This window comes from Ctenocephalides felis, unplaced genomic scaffold, assembly GCF_003426905.1.
Source record: "Ctenocephalides felis isolate EL2017-DRISC unplaced genomic scaffold, ASM342690v1 CF-g0.4_SCAFFOLD_00845, whole genome shotgun sequence".
Lineage (NCBI taxonomy): Eukaryota > Metazoa > Arthropoda > Insecta > Siphonaptera > Pulicidae > Ctenocephalides > Ctenocephalides felis.
In genome coordinates, this window is record NW_020536999.1 from 29,703,866 (window position 1) to 29,727,167 (window position 23,302).

A 23,302-nucleotide genomic window follows, 5' to 3' on the forward strand; every position below is an offset into this window, starting at 1 on the left:
CATTTTTTTTCTATAATGATCATATATACGTCTGTAAAACGATTGGAGAAACATAGCAGGCATCCCATTCAAATAGATATAATTCCCTCGAGAAACATGTTAAAAAATACCAGTGAATCTCCAATTATAAATGAATTGCAATTTGTATTTTAGCAACTACTATGATACATTATGATTTTTCATCAATCAAGATTGTAAAAATTTCACCTATTTTCAATCTGCTTTAGCAGAAATGTAAAATTTATTAAGGAATGTGAATTTATGTTGCTCTTAATTGAAAATAATGTATAAATACAGAATCAAAAACACCTTTAGCAAACCATTAAAATTTCGGAAAAGCTTTTTGAAAACTTATATCTAATAAACCATAAAAAGTTAAGTAAAGATAACGATAAATCTCTGACCTTTCTCAATATATTTCAAAATTTTCAAAATTTTCAGGGTAATGTGTGTAGCAATCGACTCTTATATCTGTCGTACTCTCATTAAAAAATGTTTGTATATCGAGCTTTCAATCTCGGTTTATATTATATTTATTTCCGTGTATCCTTCATCGCCACCGCTTGAAAACCTTTGTTTATTATCGCCTTCTCGTAATATACATGCATAATCCATATCAACGTCCTATTGCAGGTCAGATGCTCGTCAATTGGTTAGTGTCGAACGCGACCGCGGACCAAACGCAGCAGGTCGTCGCAAATTCCCGCAACCAAAAAGGTCATCTGGTCAGCCCGACGAAAAGTTATCAGAATGGAAAACACAATCAGGCCGAATCAGCCAAGTTGGTTCAGGATCTGAGACAAATAATGGTCGGATGCTGCAATTGTCTACTCGCGGCCGGCGTACTGAAGCAAATTGCAGGACCACAAGAACCTCTGGACGCACAGTTCCGAGTGAGTTTATTTTTATCAATAAAAATAGAGATATCAGGCATTAATTGTTTTTTGGCTCTGTGTTAGAAAAATCTTGCAATATTATTTGTTTGTTCACATAACAATATTGTGATTTCGATTAAATAAAATTAAAGCAAAATTGAAGACTGAAATACCACAAGCTTAATTTATTTGTTTACCAAAAAATTACTACAGATCTGTATCTAAGTTATTCGTAAATGTAAAGAATATTATTTGCTAGACTATAGTTTTTCTTTATTTATTCAATCAATAATTTAATCAATAACATTATTATTTTTATTTTCCTTGCATGGTTTGATATTAATTTATTTAATTCAATCTTCAATGTCCTCCATGGATTTCATCAATTTCTAATGTAAATCATTTCTGTCATACTTTGTTTCTAAGCTTTGAGGACAATTATATAAACTGCTATATATGAAATAGCATTTTTCGTCAGTAATAAATATAAATGTATAAATTTTGGTCAATTAAATTTCTTATAAAAAGAGCCACCATATCATACTGCCCTACAGCCAGATCTGATGTACTACTGGAACCATTCAGAATCCAAGCAGAAACCAGCTGCGTCAACCACGCCAGGGCGCTTGAAAGACAAGACCCCAAAAGAATCCAGATCTTACATCTACAAAGAATGATACCGAACTTTATGTGACTGCTAACAACACCCAAGATTCATTAATAGCTACACCTAAAAATTTTGGAAGCCGCCTACCTCGATCATCTGTCAGCACTCCTAAAGAACCAAAAAGCCCAGATGATAGTTGGTCGAAAAAGATTTTCGAGAAAGATTCTCGCATAAGTGAATTAGAAGAAACAGTTTCTCAACTCAGAAAAGAATTACAAGAATCCAGGACTTTTATAAGTATCAACGATCTCACGTCAGCAAATGCTTATAAGACTCCACCGCCTATAAAAACTGTGGCTGACTCTAGTCTGCAGCTTGGTAGCGCTGGTGAAGATTCCATAACATCGCCTGTGAAAATATCAAGGCGCACAAACAGCACTAATTTATGTGACTTAAAAGTTGTTACAAAAACCTTTCATGTAACACCACCTGCAGAAAATATTGATAATAAAACAAGTGATCGCAAAAAGATGACTGAAACTTCAATAAATTCACCCAAAGTGAACACCTCGGAAAACTCCTCCAAAATCACAAATAAAAAACATCCTCAAATGAGAAGACTGATCAAATAAGAATACAAGATTCTGAAAATGTTTCAAAAAAGACAGGAACTGCAAATAGGCTGAAGGTAAAAATATTTCATATTTACAATTTAAATATAAAAAATCTAAATTTGTAAGTTTTTCATTTGGCTAATAATGTCATATTATTATATAGATGTTTATCACCCACGTACTTCATGGACGTTTATAATTAGCTGTTGATTATCGCCATTAGCACGTCTGCTAATGAAGTGTTGCTAATTTTTTAACTCTTCAACACTTAACGCTCAAAATTTTGGTGTATGCCATTTTATTAATTAGTATATTATGCTAATAACATCTCAAGCACCATACTTCTGATTAGGGAATTCTCAATTCATGAAATTCTTGTTCTAACATTTTGATTTATCATTTAATTTATTCATATTATGTATAACTGAATAATTAAAATGGCTAAATTGTAATAATTTCAGAAAATGCAACTTTGTCTCCTGTTGTGCCTATAAAAGTTCAACAATTTCCTATGAATGGAACAGAATCAAGACCTCCAATCGGCCCGTCATCATCCGCGGATGCAATAGGACCTTCAACACCTATACCTCCCACCTCCACCGCGCCATGCCAGAAATTACGCCCCCAGCGCCTCCGATGCCAGAAATTGTGACTTCTGGAGTGGGACCACCACCTCCACCCCCGCCGATGCTTGGAATGGGACCTCCACCGCCTCCGCCAATGCCTGGTATGGGTCCTCTACCACCGCCAATGCCTGGTATGGGTCCTCCGCCGCCGCCAATGCCTGGTATGGGTCCCCCGCCGCCTCCTATGCCCGGTATGGGTCCTCCGCCTCCGCCGATGCCCGGTATGGGTCCTCCGCCTCCGCCGATGCCCGGTATGGGTCCTCCGCCTCCGCCGATGCCCGGTATGGGCCCTCCGCCTCCGCCGATGCCGGTATGGGCCCTCCACCTCCGCCGATGCCTGGTATGGGACCTCCGCCGCCGCCGATGCCTGGTATGGGACCTCCGCCGCCGCCAATGCCTGGCATGGGACCTCCGCCGCCACCAATGTCGGGAATGGGACTGCCTCCGCCGCCACCTCCTATGGGAGGTCCTCCGCCACCTCCGATGGCTGGTGTCGGTCCACCACCTCCGCCGCAGGCACCGATGCCATTTCCGACACCGCCTCCAGGCGGTTGGAACGATGCGCAGAGGGCAAGTGAGTCCCAGAGTTATCAATATGCACAACATACAATGGGACACGCTAATTTTAATTTAGGTGACAGTTGCTTTTATTTCCTTCTGTTCTATTATGTTTAATTTGAGTTCGGGTTATTTTTTATATCGAAAGATATACATATTGAACATATTCAAATTTATTTTGATATTATTTATGACTTACGTAAGCATATGTGTAAATATCATGAGCATTTCATTCCACAGTTTTGTAAGTTTTGCTTATATTTAGAAGATGTAATTTTAGTTTATTCTTTACAAATTATTTACTATTATATTTCACTTGTATTTATTTATTTCTGTTACATTTTTATGACACATCCTACCATATGAATTATGATGGCCTAATAATAACTATTGTAAGTATTTATTTGACAAATAATGCATGATGGTTTATTACGAATATAATAAAATTCTTAGAGTTGGTTTTTGTTGAAATTATGACTACCGTAATGGCTCCAAGCAATATCTGCTTCTTACTCTATACTCGCATGTTTGCACATATTCAAGTATATTAAAAGAATTTGCTAGAAAGTTTATTCAAATTATTTAAAGTCAATGATTTAACTAATTATCAATGGAACAGGCTTAAGAAAACCTCCAATTAATCCTCCGGTTCCAATGAAACCGCTGTATTGGACAAGAATTATAACTTCGAAACCTGCTCCGGTCGCAGCCACAGAGATTAAAAAGGAAGATTTATGGCAGGTAAAATATGAATGTATTTAATTAGTAAATATAAAATATATATGAAAAATAAAAATTTTGAAAATTTCAAGAAAAGAAAAATACTATTTAAATTGTAAAGGCCGATTTAAAACTAGTTTTAATAGTGTTACCATTTATGATGGCATATTTATTTTAATATTCATCAGTATATTGGCGGAAAGCTCGCCAAAAAATTTTATGTCTTGAGCAAATCAAAATGATAAAAATTTAAAATTTTTGCATATTTGCAAACGTATTCACTTTTTCTCATAAAATTTTATTATTAAAGGATTTGGAGGAGGCAAACATTAGTAATTTGCAAAAATTTATGAATTTATTTTCGCGACAAGTTGTGACTAAGAAAGCGCCAGTTAAAAAAGTTGAAAAACCAAAGAAAAATGTTGCCGTCAAGATTTTGGATAGCAAAAGGTCTCAAAATGTTGGTATATTGGCACATAGTTTGCATGTCGATTTTGCTGAAATTGAAAACGCAGTTTATAATTTTGATACATCTGTAGTTAATTTGGAAGCTCTGCAGCAAATTTACGAAGCGGTAAGTAACTTACGAAGCAATAAAAGATTTGTAATATGAATGAATAATAAAATTATTTCTCTATTTGTTTTATTGCAGAGAGCTACTCCTGAGGAATTGTCTATGATTAAAGAGCATGTTTCAAATAATAAAGAAGAACCTTTAGATAAACCTGAACAATTTCTGTATGATTTATCAGAAATCCAATGTTTTGCGGAAAGAATTTCATGTTTTATGTTTCAAGTCGAGTTCGAAGATAGTGTTGCAACATTATCCAATACGCTCTCCAATTTAAAAAGTTTATGCGAGGTAATTTATAATTTAGTCATTATATTATAATGAACTTGAAAATTAAATTATATTCAATTTTAGATAATGCTTAATGGAAAGGAATTGAAACAAGTATTTGGCATAATATTAAAATTAGGGAATGTTATGAATGGCGGTAATAGAACGAGGGGGCAAGCTGATGGATTCGGATTGGAAATTTTGGCCAAACTTAAGGATGTAAAATCAAAAGACAATCAAGTAAGTTATTTTTGTAATATCACACATTTGAACCTTATTAGATTATTGCTTCATTAATTATGAATTAATGTAGATAACGTTGTTACATTTTATTGTGGAAACATATATGGACGAATCCAAAGAAGAGGCGTGGAATGTGGCCCTGCCAATTCCAAATACATGGGACGTAAGCAGGGCAGCTGAAGTAGATTTTGAAAACTTAGCTAAAGTTATAGATCAACTTAAAGTTAAATTAGATGGTGAGTAAAGATCGTCATCATAATAATATTTTTTTTAATTAAAATCATCAACTGCCATAGTTTTTATTCGCAGCTTGTACCAAGAGAACACAGAAAGTATTAGACAATTCATCGCCGGAAAATATACAACCATTTAAAGATAAAATGGAAAGCTTTATTCAAAACGCGAATGAAACTATAAACAACGAAAGAACTTCCATGCAAGACATAAAAAATAAATTTATAAAAACAATGTGCTTTTTTTCCTTCAAACCAAAGACGGGGCCGCTGGAAAGCTGTCCCACCAACGAATTTTTTTCACTGTGGATTCCATTTTGTAAAGATTTTGAGCAAATTTGGAAAAAAGAACAGCAGAAACGATTAAAATTAAAGTAAGTTAAGCTACAGATTTCAAGATTTTTGAGCAATTTCATTACATTGTGATATATATTTTTCCAAATATTTATCGCCATACTCAATCTCAAAATCCTCTGAAATTTTATGATCAATGTATTTCTAGCGCGTAAAAGTATTTTATATTCATCATTATTTTTATCTTGAGTACTGATCATAAATAATAATGATATATGAAATAAGATTTAATTAGATAAAATACATATACTTATTAGAGAAATTCTATTACTATTCTAAAGTAAAAAATAATACAAAACAAGCTGAACAATGATTTCTTACGAATATCCTTGCATAATTTTAAAATTACACTTACCAAAAACACGGAATAGAATGAACATAGTTTTGTTGAATCATTGTTTTTAAATAATTTCATATTTTAATTGATTTTATCGCAGAATGGCAATAGAACAGCGTGCAAAGACTACAAAGAGACCGGACGCAATTCCAAAGTTGCCGAACGGCCGAAAAGCTAGAATTGAACGAATGTTCCCAAATAGAAAATAATGTGATATTTTTATTTATTATATAGGTAAATATATAAGTACTTAAGTTAATTTTATAGTCGCTTGTTAGAAATTTCTTTTACCTGATTATTTAAGAATAACTGTTATAATTTATATAAATATATAGTGTCACAGAAGTTATATAAAGACAATAATATGTAAAATTATTATTGATTACTAAATTGATATTATGTTTATAATATTCGAATGATAAAAGTAATGCACGAAAATATAAACACTTTGCGCTTAAATTTATTACGATATAAAAGCCATAAGCAAATTTTTAAATTAAATCAGTACAAAATATTTATCAAATTTTATATTAGTAGTTAAAATTGTGAGTATTACACATATGTATAGATTTTTGAGTTCCATCAATAAAGTAATTTTGTATTTTGGAGACATATTTACTTTTTGTAAGCAAAAATCCGTATTTATGTGATATTAGACCGCATAACGACGATTTAAGTTTATTTTTAAGCATAAAACATACATTTATGATTAAATTTATGATTAAATTCATATTATAAAAACAATTTTTGCATTAATTTTAAATATAAATCAAGATATTAGGTTTTGAGTCAATCAATTATCTTAATTGGTTGATTTTCTTCTATTTGTTAAACGATTATTTTTCCCGTGACATACTTTGAGGCAAAATTTATTACCATCATCATTTGTACACTCAGGTTCTTTATCTTCTGGAAATGGAGTATCAAATAAAATCGTGTTGTACTTGGTGCACGTGTAGTAGTCCTCATGTACTGGTCTCGTGCAATCTACCATTAGATTCAATTGGTCTCGTTTGGCCCTCAAACCAGATTTATAATTGAGAGGCGTCGGTGTATTGGTGTAGTTTTCTCTTGTTGTCTGCATGGAAGTATTCTTTAAGAAAGTCGTTTGCAGTGCTACGCCTACTTTCGAATATGTTCTCAACGTTTGCATAGATTTCGATTTTCCTCGGCTTAAATTGGCCAGCTGTATCGCCTCCCGACGCATATCCCATACATTCCATTTGTATTTTTTAACTATCCTCGTTTCGTATAGATGAGTCACAGTTTGTATTTCTACGTCTCTTAGTTCTTTGTGATCTGGTTTTGGAGCTAGTTCTTGACATAATCTCAGTGCATGGTCACTCATGTTCAATATAAGCTCTTGTATTTCGAATAAACCAACCAATTCTGGCTTACCACGTATTACTTCTAAGGCGCTGTACAAATACCTGTCGGGAGTCCTACCAAATGCTTCGAATTGCTTGCCGGGTACTAAAAGCGTAGTATTCTGAACGATGTTCCAGCACACCCAGTTCCGGGTTTGCAGGAATCAAAACACCCCGACAATGAACCAGATACCAAATACAAAATCCATTAAATTTTAAATAAAAATCTTCTTTTTGGGACACTTCATCGTAGTTTAATAATATACATTTGAAATCTGTTAAATCTATATTTTCTTTTGGCATTTTCTGCAACCACTCATTTCGTGTATAAATAGGTTTGTCACCTAGCATTGCATGCATTATTGGAACTTTGGCAACCATCAGGTTGGAAACTGATTTTAATTTTAAACATATTTCATTAGTTTCCATAATTATAAATAATTGATTTTGAAGATCAAACCACGAGGACGCTATATTGTAAAACAAAGGATATACGGTAGAAATGATTAAAGCATTTTTCTTATCCACGACTTGTATTGCAGTCAACAAATTTTGTTTATATTTAAGCAAGCTATTTTGTATGTTTTCACCTACTTGTTCAAGGCGCAATTTTAATCTTTTCAGAAATATTTCATACTGCCTTTGCAATATAAGACGATCACGCGTGTTTTCGATATCTGTTAGAGATAAATTAGGTTGCACTCTAAAATTTACTAATAGTCTTCTATCATCTATTTCAGTAGAGTAAAGAATAGCCGTTGTATGCGAGTCCAATATATCTTGAAGTTCACCTAATGAATTATTGAGTAATGTCTTAGATTTTGCGAACGCTGAATCCAGCTCAGAAGGCACATCGAGGATTCCCGAACCAGAACTTCTGCCAAATTCCTTGTTCAATAACCGTATTCCTGACACCAAGTGGGTCAATTCATGTATATAACGAATTTTTTGAGTTTCGTCTGATTCTAGGAAAGAAGCAATATCAGCCAAGCTTGCTATGCTGCTCAAGGCTGTTAATCCTTCATTAAAGACATCCATGCGGGATGGATGACCCATTTGCGATTCAAGCAAAATATGAACGGCTAATTTTCTTCGAAATTGTTCAAGAGATTCTTTATTATTATTTGTTACGTTTAAAGCCTCATTTATAATTTCGCGTGTTAAAGGATATAAGTAATTACTTAATGATTCATTATGCATTTTTATTGACTCACTTATGGTATTGCAGAATTCTTTGCAATTCAATTGCATTTTTAACGTGGACATTTGCGGAGATTCGTCATCTGGAATAGCTAATTTACTAACCACATGATTTACAAATACTTCCAATGTGTCTCTCTTTACCACGCCCTCGGATGAAATTCCCATATCGATATCCAAAGCGAATAACTTTGTTACTTGTTGGACTAATGATTCTTCAACCTCCAAATTTCTAGCGATGCATTCTCTACATATTTCTTGCACAACGTTTTTGAAAACGTTATCGTTTTCAAATGCTCGCTCCATTTTGATATCTGAACAAAATTGTCTAAAGTATATAAAATCAAAAAAAAAGTGTAATATAAAACTAATATTTTAGTAAATCATTTGTTATTTAAGGCATTTGTTTCACTAATAATCCGAATACATTTAATCTATGCGCTTTTTAGTTGGAAACAATATTTTATGTATCCGAATCTGTTTTTATGTTCTCCAAAAATATTACACATCATTGAAAAAAGTAATATATATTAATACTATAATTCTATAGTATTAATATATAATACTAAAAATTAGTGTAATGTGAATACAATTCGATAGAAGAATTTAGGATGCCAATTGAGAATAGAAAAACGAAATTTATACTGGATGTAGGCAGCAAGAAATATGAACTACTCATTTTGCATTTAATAACTAAACATAAACAGATGAATAACGATCTGAAAATCAAATTACAAGAAGAATGCTTTAAATTTCTTTATAAAACTTTATTATCAAATTATCTATCACCAATAAAATTATAAAGTTGTCAATTCAAATACCCATTTTTGGGTTTTTGAATCGGTACATTTAGCTGCATATACAAAGTCTTGGGATTTTAATCGTCCGGCATCAAGGCATAAATTTGAAGCTATATTTCGAATTTGTTTGTCTTTCGTATACTCCCATTTTTGATCTCTATCACGACTCATGCAGGGAGACATTGTGACTTTATGTTCATTATCATCAGCACTGCTTTTGATATTAGCACAGCTCTCAAAAGTTCTTAAAATTCCTTTGTGTGTTAGAGCAATCATCTGACTAGGTTTAACAGTATTATGACAAGTATAAACACCCATTTTAAATATGCTATCAGAACTATGTTGTAAATTATCTAAGCACAACTGCATAGCATTGTTCATCAGCATACCATAATATTTCGAATGCTCTGTTGGAACAAATAAATCTGGATAGACATTTTTCAAATACCATTTAAATGACTTACATTTTAATTTTTTTCGTAAAGTTTTTCTATGTGTTAAATCCCCAATATCTGGATGATACCGCAAATCTGGTCTATGTAAGAAATACAAATCAGAATATTCATCCATCCAAACCAAAGCAAGTCGAGCTGTATTTATTCCATGCGTGTCTTTGTCATTTGGAAATTGATAAGGATGAAAATCTCTAAATATATGTCCAACCCTAGAACAAGGGATAGTCTCTATTGTACCCCCACATTGCCAAATTCTAAAAGACATTTCTAAGTTCTCACCACCCCAACCATCCATTTGTTCATCATATGAACCTATTTCCCAGAAATATTTTCTTGAAATCGCTAGAAGACCACCTGCCATAGTTGGAGAAAAAGTGGGGGATGTAATTCCATGACGATCATCAGACTTGCTCTTTTTACTATTCTCTAATTTTCTTATTCGTCTTACTTCTCTATCAGGAATGTCAATCCATGTGAAATGACCATTCCAAGAAAAACCTCCTACTTGGAAAAAGTCTCCATTATTGCTGTATTTAAGAGTATCAGAAGCTATTACATCAATTATGGGCACAAGCACACTTGTTGGGGATTCTCGAATCCGATGAACTAGAGGTTCCAACCACTGAGTGACAGCTTCACAATGGGCATCAAGAAATATAATAACTTCTTCTCGGGCTAATCTTGCTCCAGCTAATCTTGCTCGGATAAGACCTGATCTGTTTTCTAATCGAATAAGTTTGAGTAAATTTTTAGAAAATCTTGTCTTAATATAATAACTAAGTTTGCCTTGCAATTCTGTATCAGTGCTTGCATCATCCACTAAAATTATTTCTTTTAAAATGTTGCTAGGTGATGTATTCAACACACTCCATATCGTTCTCATTAATACTGAATATGGTTCATTGTGAAATATAATTATTACACTCACAGTTGGAAGAACACCATCAAATATCTTGGATTTACATTTAGGACTTCGAACATCAGGTGTTGTTCTGTTGTAACTAATTTTACTGCTTAAATAAGTGTTTAAAGCATGCTTTTTAAGAGACTCATCACCTAAGATTTTTTCTTCGTCCAATAAAATAACGGCTTCTCCATTATCACCCAAACCTGGAACCATTCTTCTTTCATCTTGTCTAATCTCTTCCTCATATTTTATGTCAGAACTTAATATTTTATGTTTAGATATAAATCCTTCTGATTTTGCAATTTCCTTCCTATGACGGTTATTTAGTACATTAAAATATATAACAAATCCAAGTATAAATAAAAATACAAACAAAAGCTTGCAGGTGAATGTTCGTCGAATAGTAGGAAATTTAAGAAGCATTTTTGTGGATTTAATTCATGTTGGAAAAATATAACCTGTAGTTTGATATGTGAAAATAACGTTGTGTTACATTATCGGATTGGCTATCATTTTAAGATAAGATATAAAAACTGGAAGCCCATGGCAGACTTTTAATAACATAAGCAATGTGTTTAAAAATTGTATCAATACAAACTAGGAATACGACATAGTTTACATACAAACTTTTTGCTAGTGTCAAAAAGAATGACGTCCCCACCTCGAGGGAAAGCGATTAATTAAAGCAATATGAACTGATGAAAATCGCCTTTCTCAAAAAAAGAACTTACTTGCATGGCATCGTGCCTTAAGGCAAATTGCTGGAACTTCCCGTACGTAAATCTTGGCACGGAATCCAAAAAAAATTACACTAAATGTGTACACATTATCAAAATCTCTATAAAATATCTGACAATTTGATGTACATATGTCCAATAAACATTTTAGACCGCCAAATGACATTTTTTTAACTAATTTTTATTGAGAGCCCATAACCTTCCCAAAAATTTAATCAGTTCTTCATCTTGTCAATACAAGTAAAATGTTTTTTAAACTAATAAAATTGGACGCTCCGTTACAAACTGAGTTACCGTTTTTGGTACTTTTTGCCCCGTATCTTCGTTACGGTTATACTCTTCTTTTATATATGGTTCGACCTGCCTTCGCCAAAAACTAATCAGCACGTCTCCTTATCGATACGAATCGAATGTTTTTTTGAATTATTCAAATCGGTTGATCGGTGTTCCCGAAATCGTCGACAAAAATTTGTATCCGCACACACACACACACACACAAACACTCACACACACACATCTTTTCTAGGGTATGCCAAAATATTCAGAAACCTTTGAAACGTAAAGATATATAAAAATTTTCATTTTCGATTTTTTTTTTGCGATTCTATAACTTACCCTATGGGAAGTTAAAAAGGTATAAAAAATTTAAAGTATTTATACATATGATATCATATTATTATATAACATACTAAATACTATCTGCATTCATTAAATGACAAAAATTTTAGTCTAAAATCGAAAAAATATCAAATGTCAAGAGCAATATAATTCTTCAAAATTATGTTTCCTCGGCTTATCATACTATATTAATTACTCCTAAATTTCACATAAATAGTTTTCATAATATACTTTTTATTTGTGACTACATATTCTGGGTTAGTCGTTAACTGATTTCTTGCAATTTTATTGACTAAAAAAATCGGTTTTATAACTTCTATGTTGATATTTTTTATGTATAATCATTTAGTTAAACTTTTTATTTTTTGCTACATCTTTTCATTATAAATTATTTTGGATAGGAAGTAATTCGATTGAAACATTATCTATATTTTGTTATAATTTTAAAGAACTATTAATAATTATCAATTTCAATATTTTATTTTTATAACATTTATCATAGTAACAAATAACATTAACATTAACACGGTAATAATTATAAAATTGTACTACAATACAAAATAGTATCTGAAAACTAGAAAGGCACAGTATAATGTAATTATATATATATATATATAATTGACTTATGTAAAGCATAAGTAAAGAATATAATTCGCAGAGGAGGAGCTCATTTTCAATATCTAATTTATTGAATAATAATTAAGTATTTAAAAAATTCTGATCATCACATATATTCACACTGTAACAAAAATGTGAATATAAAGGTGGGATTGTATGGGCTTGTATTAATCAATCATAAATCATTATTCATTTCAAATTCAAATAATGTATTCCATTAGTACAAAACATCAATAAATTAATAATACCTAGATATTAAAATCAACTCAAAATAGAATTTAATATTTCTTCAATAGCATTCCATCATGGTATAAATCTTATTTCAATGCGACCGGAGTGCTTATTTACAGCCTCCCAGCAGCTGCATTGTAAAGAGGTTTTAATGCATAATATCGGTATAAAATTTTCCATTCAAATGATCTATTTCATGTTGTATTATCCTCGCTGTCCAACCATGGGCTTTCATATTAATTGGTTTTCCATTTTGATCGAAACCTGATAAAGCAATTTCTTTATAACGAGGAACATCTGCACAAAAACCACGAACTGATTCACATGCCTCTTGATAAGATACTTTGTCATAGTTTATTATCTTCATTTCAGGATTTATAACAACCTAAAAATTTACCAAGATTAATTAACTATAATTGATTTAGATTGAATCATTAATTACTTGGAAGGGCACTATCGTCATATCTCTACTTTTTATGATTTCTGGTGCATATGAATCAAGCAATCCTTTGTCAAAATTCATTGCGAATATTCTCAGTGAAACTCCAATTTGTGGAGCTGCTAAACCCATGCTTTTATATTTATTCATAACATATTTCATAGTTTCAATGACTTGCTGAACCTCATCACTATTTATTTTATCTTTTGAAACTTCTTTAGCTACATTTCTAAGAACAGGATCGCCTATTTGTGTTACATGTTTGTAAGGTGGATTGTTTATCCTAGGGCCCCAATATTCTTTATACCATTTCGTAAAAGATTTGAACCGTTCATGATTTTGATTGCATTTATATACTCCTTTGAATAATTCGTGTAACTTGGAAGTTTTCAACCTTGTTAAACTCAGCATAATGAAAAACATATAATTATTTTTTAGGTTAATAATAGGTTATATTAATAACAAATAAATTAATACATCATGATCACTATGATGAAATAGATTTTCAAGTATTTCAAATAGGTCTGTTGACTGGTGATTAATAATTATAAATATTAGTGATATTTATAATTTATGATTTTCAGTTTGAAATTCGTGCTCTAGAGGAGGCATTAAATCAAGCTAAGACTTTGCATAATTCAGCCAGCATGAAGTTGCCGGCGAAGACTGATATCAAGCTGTCAAGCATTTCAGATGTCAAGAGCGCGTCGGCCATTTTGTTCATTTTCATTTCATTTCAGCGTTGTGTCGGCGTATTGTTTTTTATTAAGTAGGCTTGTTTCATATTTAATATTTTTTAGCTTTTCGTTATGATTCATTCTTTTTGTGTTTATTTTTTTATGTCCGTTCAAGTTTATTCGCTTGGCTTTTTGATTACGCGCCTATTTAGTTCTTATTTTAATTTTTACATTTTAGGGTTATGTTTTAGGATTCTTTTCATTCAAAGATCATTTTAGTCTAGCTTAGATTTTATACAATGTTTTAGTTATAATTTTGTTTTAAAAATAATTTAGGCTTACGTTTTACGCATAGGGTTACATTTTATTCATTATTTTTGTTAGGGTTACGTTGTATACATTATTAGGTTTGGTTTCGATCTTAACCTTAATTCAGTGAAAGCTAACTAAAACTCAACAAACAACAAATAGAAGGTTCAGTAAATGAAATAAAATTGAAACACTTCTGATGTTATAATACTGAACCAAAATACTTCATACTGTCTTGGAATTGACAGATTATTTCGTTTTTTTCTGCAATATTTGCTATGAGGGAACAAGATATATTGTATTTTAACGTAATATATTGTCTAAGATAAAGGCTATCATCTTGGTATTAGACAATATAATAATAATAATACTTGTTTGGCTGTGATAATAATGATCTTGACAGGTTTTTAGCGTCAAAGTTATGAATCCAATACATTTCAACTTGACGTCTAACTTCTATTTCGTCGCCAACTTCATGCTGGCTGAAATATGAAAATGTCAAAATTCTTAGCCTGATTTAAGGTGGTGTGTGCTCTAGGCTTCATCGAACTAGTGGCGGCCATCTTTTTTGACAATTTGACGTTTACCCATAGACCTTATACAATTTCATGGACTGCTAGTCCCCATACATTTCTCAAGTAAAAAAGTGTCAAAAGATGTTCTATTGTATGAGGGCATACGAGGGTAATTTTGCGGCCGAGATATGTCAAACTCGATCGCTTAAACGTCAAATGAAAGTCCGTGTGTTCGAAATTGTTGGCAAAATATTATATAATATACAATTTATGTTGAACTAATGAATGTAATACTATTTATTTATTAATTAACTTCCCGTAGGGTAAGTTATAGTAATCGTCCAAAAATCGAAATCAAAAATTTTTACATTTCTCGACGTTTTGAAGGTTTTTGAACATTTTGGCATACTTCAGAAAAAATGGATGTGTGTGTGTGTGTGTGTGTGTGTGTGTGTGTGTGTGTTTGTATGTCCGCTTTTTTTCGTCCACGTTTTCGGGCGCACGGATCAACCGATTTGAATGGTTTAAAAAACATTCGATTCCTATTGATAGGGAGATGTGCTGATTAGTTTTTGGCAAAGGCAGGTCCAGCCGTTACGGAGATATGGAGCAAAGAGTGCAAAAAATAGAAAGCGAATTTTTGAGAGAACGGATCAACCGATTTGAATGGTTTAAAAAACATTCGATTCCAATTGATAGGGAGATGTGCTGATTAGTTTTTGGCAAAGGTAGGCCCAGAGGTTTCGGAGTTACAGAGCTAAATTTAAAAAAAATGGCTGTTTTTGAGAGAACTAAGCGTCCGATTTAAATGATTCAAAGAACTTTCTGCTTTTTTCAACAAAACAATTGATTTTGGAAAAAAAAATTTTTGATTCTAATTTTTTTTCAAAAAAATTTTTTTGTAATTTTGGACTAAAAATTCAAAAAATCACCCAAGCTAAGCACAGTCTAAGCGCCACTCTGGTACAAATGTTTACCCAAGTGCGTTTAGACTGCTTGTGTACTGGAGCACTTTTCCAATTTTGTGAAAATTATTGAAAAATGTGAAAATGCCGCCAAGCTGAGCACAGTATAAGTGAAAATATCGCACAGAATTATTTGCAAATGCGTTTAGACTGTGACTATGCGGGAGCACTTTTTCAATTTTGTGGAAATTTGGCAACTATTTTTTTTTTTTGAAATTTGATTCGAAATGAAATGACGATTGTTAATGTTCTGGAGGTGATAAATTGATTTATTTATAATTAACTTTCCGTAGGGTAAGTTATAGTAATCGCACAAAAATCGAAAATGAAAATTTTTATATATCTTTACGTTTCAAAGGTTTCTGAATATATTGGCATACCTTAGAGAAAATTGATGTATGTGTGTGTATGTGTGTGTGTGCGTGCATTTGTGTGTGTTCAGATACAAATTTTCGTCGACGATTTCGGGAATCGGGATGAAGCAATTTGAATAATTCAAAAACATTTTACTTGCATTATCAAGATGAAGATTTGATGAAATTTTTATGAAATTAGGTCTAGCGGTTTCGGAGATCTAGTAAAAAAAGTAAAAAAAAATAACATTTGGCGGTCAACAATAATCATTAGACATTAGACATATGCACATCAAATTATCAGATATTTTAACAATGAGTATACATTTTGTTAACATTCCTATGGGTTCCGTACCAATGCTTATGCGTTAGACAGCGACGCGGCGCTTACGCGCTTCGATATTTAGTCTCTATGCATTAAAGCAGTACGATTGCTTTGAAAAAAAGTTCAGAATTTCCAAAATATTTCAAAATAAATTTTTCAACAAAAAGTAAGTTTTTGTCAAAAATTTATATAGTTCCTCAAAAATCTATTTTTTTTAGAGTAATTTTTTTTAAAAAATGTTAATCTTTTCAAAAAAAAAATAATTTTTGGTACGGGAAGTTCCAGCAATTTGCCTTAAGGCACGATGCCATGCGCCCCACTAGTTTATTTATTTTAGTTATACAAAGTATTTAAGGGAAATTAGAAAAAAAAATTAAAACAATATTTTACATATTATAAAATTCACTGAAAATAAGGACAGTTGGCTAGAGCTATTATGGGAAATTAGAAAGCAATAATGAAATATTTGTTTGAATGTAATATATTTATTATTGGTGTTTAAAAAGCACAATTTTCGTATGAAAGCGGAGTACATATTTATCAACTTTGCTTTTCTTTCTTTCTTCATGGTGCATTCTAATTGTTAAGTAAATTTTTGCGACAAAGTTGATAAGGTCATGATAATGCTGGACAAATTGCTGGAAATAACTTGATCTAAAAAAATGTGCAAGTCCCAAGTCATTCAACTTTCAGAGAATCATGCTTTCATATGAACTTTTGTACATTAAATTTTAAGAATTTTGAATTAGGCTTTCTATATATAAACATAAATTAAACATTTCTTCGGAAGGATATGAAAGATATCCTCGATTTTTTATATCGATCAATGTCGAATTTCCCGGAATTCTTGCGAAGCATACATAACAGCACAAAACAAGTTTTACTGCAATCAGGCACCTTACCTAACACATTTTAGAAGACATTTTACTTTTAACAATTTTACAACAGGTATATTTTTATCCTCTTTTAGTTTAAAAACCCGAGCGATCAAACATCACGTGAACCCAAGTAACTGTAAAATTTAAGCGATCGAGAGCATTCGACTAATCTCGGTAAAGCTCGTGTTCGTATTTGACATATCTCGGCCGCGAAATTACCCTCGTATGCCCTCATACCATAGAACATCTTTTGACACTTTTTATGCGCTCAACTAGCAGTCCATGTATTGTATAAGGTCTATGCGTTTACCGCATTTGCTTCGGTTATTATTTAAATTTCTAATTGTATTCTATGTGAGATTTAATTAGTTTTTGCACCGCGGCTTTTACTAATTTATTAGATTAATTTGATATAAAATTTAAAAGAATGTGTTTTATAAATTACAAAACTGATATTTGTTATAGTACTTGGATCTCTTAAGAGATCTATGCATACATAAAGAATTGTAACAAATCAGGCCCTATTATCAATGCGAATTCCGGATAATGCGAATTCCGGATAATGCGAATTCCGGATAATGCGAATTCCGGATAATGCGAATTCCGGATAATGCGAATTCCGGATAATGCGAATTCCGGATAATGCGAATTCCGGATAATGCGAATTCCGGATAATGCGAATTCCGGATAATGCGAATTCCGGATAATGCGAATTTCGGATAATGCGAATTCCGGATAATGCGAATTCCGGATAATGCGAATTCCGGATAATGCGAATTCCGGATAATGCGAATTCCGGATAATGCGAATTCCGGATAATGCGAATTCCGGATAATGCGAATTCCGGATAATGCGAATTCCGGATAATGCAAATTCCGGATAATCCGAATTCCGGATAATCGAAAGTCCGGATAATCCGAAGTCTATATATTTTTTTTTATTGTTTGAACAGCAATCAGAACTCCTATATGTTCTATAACCGAATAAAGTGTGTGTTAAAATCCGGAGTGTTGTATTGTTCATATTTAACATTCAACATAATATATATATATATATATATATATATATATATATATATATATATATATATACCAGCTGACCCGGCAAACGTTGTTTTGCTAAATAAGGTATATTCTAGACAATTTCTAGAGAATCAAAAATATTAATACTTTAAGTGTATAAGGATGTGTTGATTGAATGCTATATACAATGAAGTTTTATAAAAACAATAAACCCCATTGGTTTATCTATATTTTGTCAATACAATCAAACTGGAAGATTTATACACTTTCTATAGGAAACAGTATAAACCATCCAAGTCTTTCGACTAATTGATTACGTTTCAAGTTTTTCATATTGTTTTTGGATTCTGGATTTTGTGTATAATTGTAAATAATACTACTGAGTTTATACAAAATTTTCAAATTTTTGCGAGGAGAGATAGAAAATAAATATTTAAAATTCAAAAAAGTATTTCTTTTTTTACCTGCTTTTTGAAAAGTTTCAAGTAACATTCGGCGAAAAAAAGTAAATTTAATATAAAGTCTATATGTAGAGCAGGGCGAGGCACAAAGGTCCAATTTGACTTTGAGCAAATGTAAACTATATTGTGAAAACCATAACAATTATATCACAGCAAATAACACATATCAAGCGAACAATTATCTGAGTTCAGTAAACTGTCTTCTACTTCATCATTGTAGAAATGTGCCTTTTTGATGTCTTTCAAAAATTTGGTATCTAGACCTTTTTACCCTGTAGGCGGGGTAACTTGAAACGGGCAGGTGGCAAACAGATTTAAAGCCTTATTATAGTTTTAAAGGTATTTTACAAAATAATTACATTTTTAACTAATGCTTAAAAACTACCAACGGAAGAAAATACTTTTATTATGGATTCTCAAAGATAACCGTTTATCTCCCCCATTTCAAAGATTACCGTTTTCAAATCAAGCTTGTAGCTGGCTATAAATCTTTTTTTCTCTACTTTCAAATATTGTTGTTAAACAATGCTTAACTTTACTGATTTTTGACAAATCGGTGGTTGGCCTTTTTAACCCCGGACCTTCATATATTACTATCTATTCTGCGATAAATTCTGGAAAATTATAACTGGAAAAATGTTATTCGACAAAAGGTCCATTTGATCGATACCAAATTTAGGTTCTGAATTTAAATAACATAAATAAAAAATAATATATAACCTAGAAAATGTTTTATAAATACCAATGAGCATATAATTATACATAAGATCTTTCAGAGCACCGTGTTTGAGAAAAATATGCCAAAAATGCATTTTCATATTAACATATCAAAAAAGTTTATATTTTGAGTCTCTAGTAACACTTGGGGCCCGTTTACTAACGTTTTTGTATATAAATAAAACTACAAACAAAACTACTTACTACAAATTTATCACAAATAAATAATATTCGCGTAAAACATCCTATTAAACGTAATTGAACATCATCTGTCAAAAGCGTTTGACATTTCACGAAATTGCCACCGTCCATTGTTCTATTTAAATTACGCTTCTACAAAAATTTTCAAATTATAAATGTAAAGTTTCTACGCGGATTTGAAATAATTTCTCACCTTTTGGACATTCTCTGGATTGGCACGAATTTTTCAAGACTAAGACTGGCCAAATCGATTCAGCCGTTTTCGAGTTTTATTCGGACATTTGAAAGAGAGCTCCATTTTTATATATAAGACTAGCTGACCCGGCAAACGTTGTTTTGCTAAGTAATGTATATTCTGATCAATTTCTAGAGATATTCGGATATTCAGATATTCCGGATATTCAGATATTCCGGATATCCGAATATCCGAATATCCGAATATCCGAATATCCGAATATCCGAATATCCGAATATCCGAATATCCGAATATCCGAATAGCCGAATATCCAAATATCCGAATCTCCGAATATCCGAATATCCGAATCTCGGAATATCCGAATCTCGGAATATCCGAATCTTGGAATATCCGAATCTCGAAATATCCGAATCTCGGAATATCCGAATATCCGAATATCCGAATATCCGAATATCCGAATATCCGAATACCCGAATATCCGAATATCTGAATAGCAGAAAGTTCTTTGAATCATTCAAATCGGGCACTTAGTTCTCTCAAGAACTGCCATTTTTTGTACATTTAGCTCTATCGGAATATCGGAGTATCGGAGTATAGGAATGTCGAAATATCTGAATATCCGAATATCCGGACATTCGATTATCCGGACATTCGTTTATCCGGACATTCGATTATCCGGACATTCGATTATCCGGACATTCGATTATCCGGACATTCGATTATCCGGACATTCGATTATCCGGACATTCGATTATCCGGACATTCGATTATCCGGACATTCGATTATCCGGACATTCGATTATCCGGACATTCGATTATCCGGACATTCGATTATCCGGACATTCGATTATCCGGACATTCGATTATCCGGACTTTCGATTATCCGGACTTTCGATTATCCGGACATTCGATTATCCGGACATTCGATTATCCGGACATTCGATTATCCGGACATTCGATTATCCGGACATTCGATTATCCGGACATTCGATTATCCGGACATTCGATTATCCGGACATTCGATTATCCGGACTTTCGATTATCCGGACATTCGATTATCCGGACTTCGATTATCCGGACATTCGATTATCCGGACATTCGATTATCCGGACATTCGATTATCCGGACATTCGATTATCCGGACATTCGATTATCCGGACATTCGATTATCCGGACATTCGTTTATCCGGACATTCGTTTATCCGGACATTCGATTATCCGGACATTCGATTATCCGGACATTCGATTATCCGGACATTCGATTATCCGGACATTCGATTATCCGGACATTCGATTATCCGGACATTCGATTATCCGGACATTCGATTATCCGGACATTCGATTATCCGGACATTCGATTATCCGGACATTCGATTATCCGGACATTCGATTATCCGGACATTCGATTATCCGGACATTCGATTATCCGGACATTCGATTATCCGGACATTCGATTATCCGGACGTTCGATTATCCGGACGTTCGATTATCCGGACATTCGATTATCCGGACATTCGATTATCCGGACATTCGATTATCCGGACATTCGATTATCCGGACATTCGATTATCCGGACATTCGATTATCCGGACATTCGATTATCCGGACATTCGATTATCCGGACATTCGATTATCCGGACATTCGATTATCCGGACATTCGATTATCCGGACATTCGATTATCCGGACATTCGATTATCCGGACGTTCGATTATCCGGACGTTCGATTATCCGGACGTTCGATTATCCGGACGTTCGATTATCCGGACATTCGATTATCCGGACATTCGATTATCCGGACATTCGATTATCCGGACATTCGATTATCCGGACATTCGATTATCCGGACATTCGATTATCCGGACATTCGATTATCCGGACATTCGATTATCCGGACATTCGATTATCCGGACATTCGATTATCCGGACATTCGATTATCCGGACATTCGATTATCCGGACATTCGATTATCCGGACATTCGATTATCCGGACATTCGATTATCCGGACATTCGATTATCCGGACATTCGATTATCCGGACATTCGATTATCCGGACATTCGATTATCCGGACATTCGATTATCCGGACATTCGATTATCCGGACATTCGATTATCCGGACGTTCGATTATCCGGACGTTCGATTATCCGGACGTTCGATTATCCGGACATTCGATTATCCGGACATTCGATTATCCGGACTTCGATTATCCGGACATTCGATTATCCGGACATTCGATTATCCGGACATTCGATTATCCGGACATTCGATTATCCGGACATTCGATTATCCGGACATTCGATTATCCGGACATTCGATTATCCGGACATTCGATTATCCGGACATTCGATTATCCGGACATTCGATTATCCGGACATTCGATTATCCGGACATTCGATTATCCGGACATTCGATTATCCGGACCTTCGATTATCCGGACGTTCGATTATCCGGACGTTCGATTATCCGGACGTTCGATTATCCGGACGTTCGAATATCCGGACATTCGATTATCCGGACATTCGATTATCCGGACATTCGATTATCCGGACATTCGATTACCCGGACATTCAATTATTCGGACATTCGATTATCCGGACATTCGTTTATCCGGACATTCGATTATTCGGACATTCTATTATCCGGACATTCGATTATCCGGACATTCGATTATCCGGACATTCGATTATCCGGACATTCGATTATCCGGACATTCGATTATCCGGACATTCGATTATCCGGACATTCGATTATCCGGACATTGGATTATCCGGATTTTCGATTATCCGGACATTCGATTATCCGGACATTCGAATCTTTGAGAATCCATAATAAAAGTATTTTCTTCCGTTGGTAGTTTTTAAGCATTAGTTAAAAATGTAATTATTTTGTGAAATACCTTTAAAACTATAATAAGGCTTTAAATCTTTTTGCCACATGCCTGTTTCAAGTTACCCCGCCTACAGGGTAAAAAGGTCTAGATACCAAATTTTTGAAAGACATCAAAAAGGCACATTTCTACAATGATGAAGTAGAAGACAGTTTACTGAACTCAGATAATTGTTCGTTTGATATGTGTTATTTGCTGTGATATAATTGTTATGGTTTTCACAATATAGTTTACATTTGCTCAAAGTCAAATTGGACCTTTGTGCCTCGCCCTGCTCTACATATATACTTTATATTAAATTTACTTTTTTTCGCCGAATGTTACTTGAAACTTTTCAAAAAGCAGGTAAAAAAAGAAATACTTTTTTGATTTTTAAATATTTATTTTCTATCTCTTCTCGCAAAAATTTGAAAA

The 23,302-nt window shown here is 33.1% G+C and overlaps 4 protein-coding genes across 4 annotated transcripts; 1 reads left to right on the forward strand and 3 right to left on the reverse strand.

The window, feature by feature from the left end:
* The first annotated feature begins 3,034 nt into the window (after positions 1 to 3,034).
* LOC113381726 (formin-2) lies at positions 3,035 to 6,360 on the forward strand. The gene is made up of 8 exons (XM_026620459.1): positions 3,035 to 3,296; positions 3,900 to 4,021; positions 4,311 to 4,574; positions 4,653 to 4,862; positions 4,926 to 5,081; positions 5,155 to 5,320; positions 5,394 to 5,691; positions 6,109 to 6,360. Exons 1-8 carry the CDS (start codon positions 3,035 to 3,037, stop codon positions 6,215 to 6,217), a joined length of 1,587 nt encoding a protein of 528 aa, XP_026476244.1. The 3' UTR covers positions 6,218 to 6,360.
* A 450-nt stretch (positions 6,361 to 6,810) lies between these two features.
* LOC113381735 (cilia- and flagella-associated protein 206-like) lies at positions 6,811 to 8,881 on the reverse strand. Its single transcript, XM_026620466.1, has 2 exons — positions 7,966 to 8,881; positions 6,811 to 7,481 (listed from the first exon to the last, which is right to left on the reverse strand). The coding sequence occupies exons 1-2, from the start codon at positions 8,879 to 8,881 to the stop codon at positions 6,811 to 6,813; spliced, it is 1,587 nt and encodes a 528-aa protein (XP_026476251.1).
* Positions 8,882 to 9,327: 446 nt separating this feature from the next.
* LOC113363617 (polypeptide N-acetylgalactosaminyltransferase 1-like) lies at positions 9,328 to 11,279 on the reverse strand. Its single transcript, XM_026606108.1, has one exon. The coding sequence runs from the start codon at positions 11,158 to 11,160 to the stop codon at positions 9,373 to 9,375; it is 1,788 nt and encodes a 595-aa protein (XP_026461893.1). The 5' UTR covers positions 11,161 to 11,279; the 3' UTR covers positions 9,328 to 9,372.
* A 1,626-nt stretch (positions 11,280 to 12,905) lies between these two features.
* LOC113363621 (peptide deformylase, mitochondrial-like) lies at positions 12,906 to 13,906 on the reverse strand. The gene is given in 3 exon segments (XM_026606112.1): positions 12,906 to 13,091; positions 13,093 to 13,326; positions 13,384 to 13,906. Coding segments are annotated over 3 exon segments (732 nt in total). The 5' UTR covers positions 13,804 to 13,906; the 3' UTR covers positions 12,906 to 13,013.
* Between the last annotated feature and the right edge of the window lie 9,396 nt (positions 13,907 to 23,302).

Bases quoted from the DNA above. Each gene is read 5' to 3' on its own strand.
- LOC113381726 (XM_026620459.1), top strand. From the start codon at position 3,035: ATGGGCCCTCCACCTCCGCCGATGCCTGGTATGGGACCTCCGCCGCCG. The intron at 3,297-3,899 runs GTGAGTCCCAGA...TCAATGGAACAG, and splicing joins GAACGATGCGCAGAGGGCAA to GCTTAAGAAAACCTCCAATT. The intron at 4,575-4,652 runs GTAAGTAACTTA...GTTTTATTGCAG, and splicing joins TGCAGCAAATTTACGAAGCG to AGAGCTACTCCTGAGGAATT.
- LOC113381735 (XM_026620466.1), bottom strand. From the start codon at position 8,881: ATGGAGCGAGCATTTGAAAACGATAACGTTTTCAAAAACGTTGTGCAA. The intron at 7,482-7,965 runs GTGAAAACATAC...CTACGCTTTTAG, and splicing joins ATTGCGCCTTGAACAAGTAG to TACCCGGCAAGCAATTCGAA.
- LOC113363617 (XM_026606108.1), bottom strand. From the start codon at position 11,160: ATGCTTCTTAAATTTCCTACTATTCGACGAACATTCACCTGCAAGCTT.